Source organism: Diabrotica undecimpunctata, chromosome 3, assembly GCF_040954645.1.
Source record: "Diabrotica undecimpunctata isolate CICGRU chromosome 3, icDiaUnde3, whole genome shotgun sequence".
NCBI lineage: Eukaryota > Metazoa > Arthropoda > Insecta > Coleoptera > Chrysomelidae > Diabrotica > Diabrotica undecimpunctata.
This window is the reverse complement of record NC_092805.1, coordinates 65532611-65544997: the sequence shown is the minus strand read 5'-3', so window position 1 is coordinate 65544997 and position 12387 is coordinate 65532611. Positions and strand designations below refer to the sequence as shown.

The window sequence follows — 12387 nt, the reverse complement described above, 5'->3', positions numbered from 1 at the left end:
ATAAACCTTTTCCTTGATTTAAGTCGGCTGATTCCTGGCGGTTCGTCAAACCCGTATAATTGGTGCCTTTCATCGAAAGTTTGCCTGAACTTCTCCACATATTGTGAGGCGCATCTACGGTCGTCTGGTGATGCGAATCCAGCTACCCGGTACAGTGGGGTAGGGGGGTAGGCTTCATACAATCGGTAATTATTGTACATGTTTCATTTAACGCCGTGGTGACTTCTTGGGCGTGTCTAGATCTACCCCAGACGGGACAAGCATATTCCACTGTTGAGAAACATAAGGCCTCAGCTGTTGTCTTCAAGACCTGGGGGTTTGCACCCCACTTGCTCCCTACAAGTTTCCGGAGAAGGTTGTTTCTCGTAGAAACCTTTTCTCTTGTGCTCTGACAGTGGAATTTATACGTTAGTGACCGGTCTAGTACTACTTCAAGATATTTGGGCCTATCAGTATGTTTCAAGCGTTGTCCCTCCCAAGAAACATTCAGTTTTACATGCGCCAGTTGGTTGTTGAGATGGAATGCACATATTTGGGTTTTAGTAGGGTTTGGCTTTAATGAGTTTTGTTTGTAGTAAGTTGACATCACGTTTAAAGCCTCTTTCATTGTCGACTCTACTTGTGTGAGTGTTTTCCCCTTTATGGCTATACCAAGGTCGTCAGCGTAGACAAAACTCTCAGTCTGAGGGTGCATTGGTTGGTCGTTGGTGTAGACGTTAAATAAGGACGGCGCCAGAACGCTTCCTTGATGTAGGCCTTTTTTTTGTTCTCCATCTGCTCTTCTTTCCATTTAGCAAAAACTATTCCTGTAAGAACATGTTTATTTTACTATGTTAAACAGGGTGCTCCAAATATCTGATTTCGTTTTGTTACGGCTAAACATTGACATACAAATACATGTTTAATGGCGAGAATACTTTGGTTTTTGCTTAGTGAATGCACAAGCAGTCGTAATATATCACCTAAATTAATAATGTATACATCTAAACAAATGAAGTCTAAAGGAAATACTACACTGGAAATTGCTCGCTCGATCCGAGCTCTACTACTTATAACGTTTATTATAAACGTATATATCAAATAGTTTAGCCGTAAAAAATGAACTATAGATTGATGCATAGTGGTGTATAGCAAATAAAAAATATATGTTCGAAAATATTGTCGCCAATGAATATCTACCTATTGGAAAAAATTGGCGTTTGTACTTTTCTATTTTCTATTTCTGTACATAAATACAGATTTATTACCAATTTCATTTTCATGGGAAACCACTTTTCACACTTTTTATTTACGACAACAGTAGATTGCTTATAATTACATTATTAAAATTTGTGGTGGCTCTAATTTCGATTTTTGAATCATTTTAGCACGGTTTTTACTGGACTTTTTCTTGGAACGCGTAACATTATCTTTCGCTTAAGAAATTTTTCTGTTTTAAAAATATTTATATTTCTAGAATAAAAAATCCTCCCAAAACTATACAGGCTGTTTCAAAAAGGTATGTCATAAATTAAATCACGCATTCCGGAGACAAAAATAAATTGATTGAATCCAACTCACCTTAGTACAAAAGTGTACACAAAAAACGTGTACATTGTTTTTTTACATTTTCTCCTAAACTACTTGACATTTTGTAATAAAAATGGACATGTTTCTTGTTCTGAAAGCATTTTTCATACAAAAGAAACAACATAATCTAAGCGCACATAAAAATTTTAAGGGGCGTGTGCAGCCATAAATCTCCCCAAACTTTTGACTACGTTCAAATCATATGAATTTTGTGGCATCATGTGTTCAAATAAACACATTATTTTTAAAACTTATTTGCCTCTTATTATTTTTTCGAAAAACTAGTTTTTTCCTAGTTGGCCATAAAATTACAATTAGTTTCTACGGATACAATAATTACAAACAGTTCTATCAATAATAGTCAATAATTTGAAGCTATTATTTATTGTGTGAATAGGAATAATATTAAAAATTTTGATATTACAATGGCCTACACATTTCAGGAAATGGCAGATATGTATTTAACTTTGGGTAAGTTGGATCAGATTAAATTATGATTTCAATAAACTATCGGGAATATCGTAAGCGAATGTCAAGGAAATAGAGCAGCCGCAAGGCGTTATGCAGTAAAATACCTAAAATCAAAATGCACCCGATAGACGATTATTTCTGACCATTGATCGTCGTTTACGGGAAACGGGTACATTCCAACCGCAAGTTGCTGGCAATAGTGGTCGTCCAATAATGGGTACAACTGATGAAAACATTTTAGAAATCATTGAAGAAGTCTCTGGAACAAGTACAAGGGTAATAGCTGCTCAACTAAATGTTCCTCACATAAGGGTTTGGTGGCGTTTGAAGGATCAGCTGCTTAAACCCTATCACTTAACAAAGGTTCAAGAGTTATTGGTTGAAGAGTATCCTAAAAGGATTCGATTTTGCGATTAGTTGTTAATGGAAAACACTCGAAATGTTAATTTTATTAGAAATATTTTGTTTATCGACGAGGCTACCTTCAGTAGAAATGGAATAACAAACCATCATAACGAGCACATTTGGGCCGACGAAAATCCTCACACAAAAAAAAACGACTCATCACCAAAGGACTTTCAAAGTTAATGTTTGGACAGGAATTGTGGATAACAATCTAATAGGCCCAATATTTCTTCCCAACAATTTAAATGGTGATAATTATTTGCAGTTCTTGGCAAAAGATTTACAAAAGTATTTGGAAGAAGTGATTATTGCGTTACAGTAATGAAGTCCGGGAATACGTTTGCAGGCAGTATCCTGGTCGATGGATTGGAAGAGGTCGTGACGCACCTATTTCTTGGCCACCTAGAAGTCCAGATCTTAATCCCATGGACTTTTGCTTTTAGGGGTTTATGAAGGGGAAAGTGTATTCTGTAACAATAGAGGACGAACAACAATTAAGGGTTAAAATAATTGAAACTGCAAATCAATTTCGTCAGAAAAATATGGTTTTTTAGCGCATTCGGTTTTTCTTATTAAAACGATACCATATGTGTATTGAAGAAAATGGGGGTCATTTTGAACATTTATTGTAATATCATATTTATAGAGGTTGTAAACATTTTCTGTATTTGTTAATTCATTTAAGCCATTTATTTAGTTGCACGTAATTTTTTAAAGGTTAATGAAAAGGGCCGTAACTCAATAAAAACTGTTTCTTGAAAAAAGTGATGAGAGGCAAACATTTTTAAAAATAATGTGTTAAACTAATGATGCCACAAAATTCATTTGATTTGAACGTACTCAAAAGTTTTGAGGGATTTAGGGCTGCACACGCCCCTTAAAATTTTTCTGTGCGCTTAGATTTTGGTGTTTCTTTTTTATGAAAAATGCTTTCAGAACAAGAAAGTAACGTGTCCTTTTTTATTAGAAAATGTCAAGTAGTTTAGGAGATAATGCAAAAAAACAATTTTTATTTTGTAACTTCAAAGGGTTGTAACTTTTTTGTGTACACTTTTGTACTAAGGTAAGTTGGATTCAATCAATTTATTTTTGTCCCCGGAATGCGTGATTTAATTTATGAAATACCTATTTGAAACACCCTGTATACTCGCATTAGAATTTGAAATATTTTTACTTAAAATATAACTATAAAACTCATAATTAATAATAATCTATTTTTTCAAATATTCCAACAACCTAGTTCAATTACACAAATATAATAAATTCATTTTACAATCACTACTTCGCTATGAATCAAAAATAACGAATTCCAATATCTTAGAAAATAATATCCAAAATAATATTCCAATATCTGGCTGAACAGATATCGATACAGATTACAGAGCAGAATCGTGCTATCACTTACACAGAAAACAGACGCAGGTGTTCAAATGTGATGGGCTGACTAATTCTCTATGTTGCCAACTCACTCAGTTAAGTTCGATTTCTTGTTATAGATAATTGATTTTAGGTGATTTTAGTAATTCCAATGTGACACAAAATTTAGGCATGGGATAAAAAAGTTTATTTGAAGAAAGTGTATTTTTTTGTTTTTTTTAATGGCGGTACGGACTCGTTTTTGTAATATTTTATTTAGTTATAGAGTAATTTCCACAAACTAACATATTTCTCAAATTGGGCTCCGTACCGCCATTCTTTACTATATCACGTACAGGTTGAACGAATTTAAAACGGAACATACAATTTAATATATGTCTGTTTGAACTGCATTTGAAATAGTGGACCAATATAAAACTTGGACAAAAATAAATCCATACCCGGTGATAGACATTGTATAAAATATCGTTCAACTATCTGTCTCCTTTTAGGACGCACCATAGTCTTTAGCACCGCCCAAAGTCAATGTTGCCAAATCGCCGTGTAATAATCCGATTTGCGGATCTTTTTGAGAGTTATATCTTCTTCGTATCTTTAAATAAATATTTGCCTATATTTTTCATTGTATTTACCAATCTACTATAACAGACTAATAACAAAAATAAACTTAATGGTTTGTAGTTATTTCCTTTCTTTTCTGTAAATATTTGGTTATTATGGCTAACACCTTATTTGAAAAACATCAAGAGGAATGAGATTGGCAACACCGCTCAAAATATTCATCTGTTTGACGGCATAATAACTGCTTGTTTAGTCTAGTTTTCACAGTGATTCTAGGCTGTAAGTCCGTAGCGTGAAAATAAAATATTTTCGTAAAAATATTAAAATGTATAAAATTGAAGAAAAACTACAAATTTTAACTTGGCATTTTGGAGGTCGCTCGATTCGAGATATAGTTAATTTATTCGTTGTTTCTTTTGCGAACAGGCCGGTTCCTTCGATTTCCACAGTTGAGAGAATAATTCAAAAATTTCGCAAATGTGGATGTATTCAAAACTGCCACAAGTGTAACAATCTTGGTGAACCACCTGTTCGTCAAAAGAGTGAACAACGTATAAATAATGAAGTTGATGTTTGTTTTGTTGTTGAGGCCAGCCAGCCGTGTTCAAGCAGGGAAATTGCTGAACAAGTAAACTTAAGTAAAAACACTGTTCGAGGTATTTTAAAAAGAAATGGATATCGTTGCTATAAAGTTCAAACAACTCAAGAACTTTTTCCCGAGGACAATACTAGACGAATGGTATTCTGTGAAGAGATGATGGAAAAGCAAAATGCTGACAAAAATTTTTTAAAGAACATTTTATCTACTGACGAATCGACATTTTCTCTTCACAGGAAACACAATCCATCCATTGTTCGATATTGGTCTCGGGAAAATAAACATCTAAGTATTCCTATGCGCACACAATACCCACAAAAACTTAATGTTTGGACGGGTATTTTGGGCGATTATGTAATAGGTCCTTTTTTTATTGAGGGCAACCTGAACGGCACAAAATACCTCGAACTGCTACAAAATCAAATCGTTCCGGCTATTCAGCAACTTCCTAATATGAATTTTGGAGATATTTGGTACCAGCAGGACGGATGTCCCAGTCATAATACAAGGGCAGTTACCGAATATCTCCAAAGGACATTTCCAAACCGGTTAATTGCGACAAACGGTACAATCAAGTGGCCTCCAAGATCAGCAGATTTCTCCCCAAATGATTTCTTTTTTTGGGGGTTTCTTAAATCAAAGATTTATCGGCACAATTTTGAACGTGCCGAAAATTTAATGGAGTTAAGGGCGAAAATTATTCAACATTGTGCCGACGTTACGCCGAATCAACTCAGAAATACAAGAGCTTCTTTGTATGATAGATTCACCTATTGTTCGGATGTTCAAGGTGGATTATTTGAACCTTTACTCCATTAAATTATGTGCCTAAATAGGTTTTTTTAGTTGTTTTTAGAATTTTATCTTTTAAGTTTCTTTTAGAAATTAAGTTTTGTTTCTCTTAAGATTTACTAAGTTTTAAGATTCTTTTAGAGTTTATATTTTGTTTTTTACGAATTTATTTTTTATTTTCCAAACCGTTACGGCAAAAAGCAATTACAAACCTATTTTATTAAGAAGAATTATTTGTAAATCGATTTTACAAATAATTTTTCGAGCATAAAACGTGATAGGTGCGTAAAAATATGCGTTTCATTTAAATTGTTCGACATGCTCCTTCCGTGGATCATTGATTACTGGCTGAGCTCACTGAGCTGAGAGCCGAGTGTGACACGGAGTCAGTGTTGCCGATGTCACGATATGAAATTATGTTACAGCTGCTAAAATTATCAGATTTTGCCAAAAATTATGTTAAAATTTTTGCAAAATTATGTTAAATTTTTTGCAAAATTATGTTAAAAATTTTTATCTTGGTAGTTTCTAAAGGTAATAAAAATACATTAAAAAAAATTATTTTATTCAACTTAACTTGTTAATTAAAAAAAAAACATGAACAAAATATATTTAATATCAAAGGTACTATAATAAAACTAATTTACTTAATTATTATACAAATTTATATAATTTAGGATTCTTGTATAATAAAAACAACAGCTAACTTAACTAGAAATTAATATAATATGAATATTTGTAAAAAAAACAAACTTTTTTATATTTCAACAGGCCATTTTGTGCCTTCTTAAGTATACAGTTGAGTCCACGGATCTTTAGCCGTGCGTCATTAATACCTGGCGAGATAAAACACATACTTTTTATCTAGCATCATTGTCTTCCACGCATGAAACTAAGGATAAACCAGCTACCGCCTGTTATTAAGTAAAGACACATGTTATTTTTACGAACGCTCTACAGTCAGTACATCGAACAGAGATAGGTACAAAAAAGACGCTTGGACGTTTTCAGATTGTAAGTACAATTTTTGACGTTTCTGGTTTGTTTACGTTTGTGGCTGTCAGTTTGTTGACTATTTTGCTATTTTTTGTCCTGTTTTTCCATTTTGGAATTATTTATATTACACAAACAGTTATTTTCACAACTAACTTTATATTGCAGTTGAAAATTTTATGTTAAGTGTATTTTATTTTGCCCTTAATTTTCCTTAAAGTTAACCTTATTTACACAGATTGTCATAACCACTTTCTGTCACTTGCTGTTGCGTTGAGTAAATTTCCGACTGATTTCGTATGCTTTAAATCATGACACACGGGTAAAGATAAATTGACTCAATTGAAATATGTCGTTATTGATCGAATTTCATGGCATGTGATTTCTCTCATCAAACGTGACAAAAATAAATAAATAACGAACATTTTCGTCCGGTTGGCAACACTGCTGAAATAAAGACAATAGTAGCTTTCAATTTTTATACGTGATGGGCGGGGCAACCTATTTGGGTGGAGTTTTGACTTGTTCTTGAATGAGTTCAGAATCCAGCAGCCCGCTGAAGTATTGTATTTTTATAATATAATTATTTGACAACCTCTTGTTGGCCAACCACCTAGAGCGGAGTTGAGCCAAAATACATTGATTTCCTATGTTCCGTTTTAAATTCGTTCAATCTGTATATGTGTGCCAAATATCTCGAAAAAATATTCAAAATTAAAGCTGTAATCTTGGAACGCGTTTTCCGTCTTGATGACGCGCTGATGTAGCCTCTTAAAGCTTCTTTTGAACCATATATGACAGGAGGGCTGAAGATGCTCCAAGATTAGGTTCCAAACTATGAAATAAATGTTGCAGTGATACAAGAGATGCGATGGACAGGAACCTGTATCATCCAGAAAAAAGAACACATTTATTACATTTGTAACCTGTACACCTGTACTGACTGGTACGTTGTACCCGTAGTTGTAGTTTTTTACAGTAGATATGAACGCCCAGATTGGAAAAGGGACATGCTAAAAAGTGTATATCGGTAAACACAGTCTTCCAAGATGCAACCAATGATAATAGATTATAATTAATGGCAGTGGAAAACGTGTTTGATTACAAGAATATCCATAAACCAAATTTGATATCACCAGGTGGAAGCATTGCTAACCAAATCAATATATCATAATTTACTGACAATATTCTACAAATATAATGCATGTTAGAAGTTACAGGTGCGCAAATGTTGAATAGTACTACTTCATGGTAGGTGCAAAGTTCCGACAAAGAATTTTCAAAGCAAAGAAAGGCAGCTCAAAATACAATTTGCATTATGATGAAAACGGAAAAATTGAGAAATAATTTCCTTCTCTTATAAGAGAAATTGTAGAACAAACTTTGACAGTCGATCTTAATGTATTATTTCTCTTGATTATTTAAATAAAATCTGGTTATTCCTCTACAAAACTTTGTGCACTTTATTGTACAAAATCGGTTAAGAACATTCTACAACAAAATCTGAATCTACTATGCTCTAGTTTTATTTTAGAATAATTTGACTTCATAGAATTAAATAGTGCACAGCACTACAAAACAATGATTTTAGTGTTATAACTAACACCCAGCGTCGCTGAAATTATTAACAAAAAAAGTTTTTTTTTTCATGGAAGCCGTCTATTTTAAACGGGTCGTACTGCAGCCAGTTGGCTTATTGTACATCTTCTATTCCTTCATGATACCCATTTCAGGATTCTGAAATCCTGTACCAGCTAGTATATATCCACCACATGCGGCTCTTTGGATAATATGAAGCTGCAACTCTTTACCTGCATCTTTTTCATGTGCCCTGCTCGATTATCGTGCATTGGCTATACTAATTTTGTTGACGGCAGTTGAGAAAAGTTATGTTAAACCATTCCCTCAGATTTCTAAGCCATACCGTTCTTTTTCGACCTGGCGTTCTTTTTCGACCTGGCCCTCTTCTTCCGTCTATCTTGCCTTGTATTATTTAATGAAGTGTATTATATCTCTCTGAGTGATACATAACATGGCAAAAATATTCCAGATTGCGAGTTTGTACTGTTTTGACCACTTCCGTAACTTTTCCCATTCGCTGCAACAACGGCGTTACGAACTCTATCTACCCAACTAATTCGTAGAATTCTTCGATACTCTCGTTTAAGTTTTCTTAAACGTGTATCCGTTAAAGTCCAACCTTCGGCACCATATAAAAGAATAGAGACATAAAATCTTACTAATCTAACTTTCAGTCTCAAAGTAATATTCTTTCCACACAATATTTTCTTCATCTTACAAAATGCAGCTCTGGCCTTCTCTAGGCGTATTCTACTTTCTTTGCTTATCTCCCAGTTCTCATTTAGATTACAACCAAGATAAGTGATACTGTTGGTTCTCTCCAGTTGTTCTCCATAAGCTGTTACCACTTCTGGTTTTATTGGCGTTTTACTTACAACCATCATCTTTGTCTTTGTGGTGTTTAGCTCTAGCGATTATGATGATATCTCTTAAAGTTTTTAAGTTTGCCTTGATGGTCGATTTTTTTGTTTCACCAATTTTTTGGTTAGTGAGCTCGGGACAGAAGGAAGGTGTAGGTGTTTCTACAGAGGATGAATTAGGAATATTTGGAATGGTATTACTATTGATTAAAATGACACTAGATGGTTGTTCCATATTTGACGAGTCAATTGAAATTGGAGGGAGGTCGTGGGAAGGTACACTATTTTGGATTTTGTTTTTCAGGTTTTCAAAAGAAATAGTAGTCGATGTTTGCAGAGAAAAATCATCACTGTTGGGTTAAATATAAGTTACGCGGCGAAAACTCAAAACCATCAGGTGATCCACATTTAACGTAAGAAACAGAAGATATAAGTGTAAAACCTAGATCCTGGAGTTCTCTTTCAATTATAGGGCGAGGAATGGATGGCTTACATTAGAAATTAATATTCTTTTGGTAGGTGAAATAAGTCTGCGTATTGGAATAACATTTGAATTAATAGTAATGTTTTGATGAGTGATTAGAAAATTGTCAACTTGCGTTGAAGACAAGTTAATACAGATACGAGCATGGGAGATTCTAGATGCAAAGTGTACGTTTTTTAGAGCAACAATACTACCTATTGCTTTAATGTGATCAAATAGTACAGTCTTGGGCAGAGAAGGCATGATAATTGCCTGGTCTCGAGAAGACACGGAAGTGGAAGTAATGCAGAGGTAGCAGCTGCATAAGATCTGGGTGCACAAGCAATTGGTTTAATTAAGAAAAGGTTAAATAAAAATAAATGTCAGCTCCGATAACAGAGTGCAACTCAGTGACAGGCATATTAAATTCTTAACCAAATAAGCAAATCAAAATAATATTCACCTGGTTTGTACTTAGCAGCCAATTTATCGTACTTTTTGCTACCACATTTTTAAAGATGATAAAAACTTGCTATTAACGAACTGTACTCGATGAAGACCAACACGTGAATGGGTAAATATTTAGTAAGAAATAATTTGAACATTTCTAGGTGCGGAAAATAGCCGTTAATGTTACATCGAAGTATTAACATTTTTTTATTATATTTATTATTATTCTCATATTTGATCACTATCTAACTAAAAGCCATTTTATAAAGTTGTCGTGGTTCATATCGTTGTGATAATCTCCAGTACGCTGATCAAATTTGAAGATTAGGGGGCAATTTGGAACAAAACCTTTTTCTCCTCCTTGATGTACAATAATTAACCACCAACCTTTGGCAACAGGAGCATTTAAACAGTTGTTTAAACCATCATCCTGATGTATGACTGCTGTGGAGATACGTTTCATCAGTATAGATAATATCATAATCCTCTGCTCTATATTTTTCATTTTTATTAGATAGTCTGTTCTTTTGGCTCGAATATCCGTTTCTTCCATCAGTATTTTTCTGCTGCCCTTGATTTTTTGCTTTAAAACCTAATTTCTTTACCACTTTTCTGAACGACGATAATTTTCCTTGGAAGTTAATATCCTTAACAGCGTTGTAAACAGCTGCCATTGTAAGTCTGCTATCATTAATCATTACAAAGGTATGAACTGTGTTTCTTTTAATTTCTTTTTGTTTTTGGCTGATTGATTTTTTTCTGTGAGATTTAAAGATGTTTCCCGAGCTGTCTGAAAGAGATGAAAAATCGGAAACTCCCTTTCTTTCTTTAATAATTCTTTGAACGATGCTTTTAGAAACTCAGTGGCTTCAACAACAACATTCAAAATACAAGATTTCGGGTTGTTTTTTTCTTGCTCCTTTTTCCAAAATTGATACACGTTATAGATAATCTGTCGGCCCTGACTGTGAACAACACGGCTGTTATTTATTGTGATTGTAGGCACTGTAAAGGAAATGAAAATATAAAATAATTGTGATTTATCTAAAGATAAATTAAAAAACATATCACGTGTATGTTCGGTCAGTGTTACAAAATGTTCATTTTTCTATAAAAAAAAAAACACCTAAAAGTATAATTTAGTCAGGGTTATAACCCGACAAAGAATTAAAAAAAAAATAAGATTAACTATGTACCTATAAAAAATAATCATTGGAATTTTTATTTTTATCAACAAAAATTATTTTTTAATTTAAAAAAAGTTTACTTTTTTATAATTTTATTTCACAGTATTAGAACACGATGTATAATATAGATTTAAAAAATATAGACTCAAATCAATATAAATCTTAACATTTAAAATGGTTTTGGAAAAGAGATTATCAAAAATAAAATATTAAAAAATCAACTGACAGACTCCAATTTTTATTGTTTTCCACCAGTATCAAGAAACAAAATAAATGAAGAAATTTTATTTAAATTTCTTCATTTATTTGTTTATTTATTTATTTCTTCATATATTCTATTATAAAGTACCTACCTATCCTATTATACATTTATCAAATCTTAAATGATAAGTAATAATAGTTAGACTTACCCTTTGATTTACTGAACTAAACAAATGTGCCTTAAGAAAGACAGTTTTTAATAAATTTGAGTAAGCGACAGGGAAATGGGAGTTAATTTGAACAAATGGGTTGACGTTAACACTGCCAAGTCAACAAAACGAATAACCAAATTTTCAAGTCAATATTTTTAAGTTGCTTATTACACTGTGTTTCGCATGGAAGGGGCGACTGAACCAAATTTCGTCTGCCGCGCCGTAGTCAGAAGTGGTTACACTATCTCTAACTAAATCGGAAAATATGTCAGCAATACCTAATAATGTAGATATAAGTATTGCGCTTAATTTTTTAACAACGTATCTTCATAACGTTTTCATCGAACAGTTGTAACATATGTTATTTAATACTTTTAGTAACTCTCTAAAACCTTCTGTAAATGTTTTGACCAAAGTTAATGGGACAGGAATATACTTCTTCAAAAAAGTGTACAATATCTTGATAATTTGGAATGCTTTGGTTTGAGTTATTTTAAAAAAAAACGCTAAGTTGGTTTCATTTGTTTCTTTATATATTGATGGGATCTCCTTTTCACCTTTTTTTTTTCTTTTTAGTCTTGTGTTGTTATCAAACATATTGTTACGAACATGAATTCGGCGTGGCTCATGTATCGGTTGCATCTCAAAAGCGCCGAGAACTTTCGAC

At 33.1% G+C, this 12387-nt stretch overlaps 1 protein-coding gene across 1 annotated transcript; it reads right to left on the bottom strand.

Moving 5' to 3' along the window:
* Positions 1-8772: 8772 nt before the first annotated feature.
* On the bottom strand, positions 8773-9231 carry LOC140435829 (uncharacterized). The gene has a single exon (XM_072524545.1). The coding sequence runs from the start codon at positions 9229-9231 to the stop codon at positions 8773-8775; it is 459 nt and encodes a 152-aa protein (XP_072380646.1).
* Positions 9232-12387: the final 3156 nt, after the last annotated feature.

What these genes read in the sequence shown, in the direction of transcription:
- LOC140435829 (XM_072524545.1), bottom strand. Translation starts at nt 9,231, where the DNA reads ATGATGGTTGTAAGTAAAACGCCAATAAAACCAGAAGTGGTAACAGCT.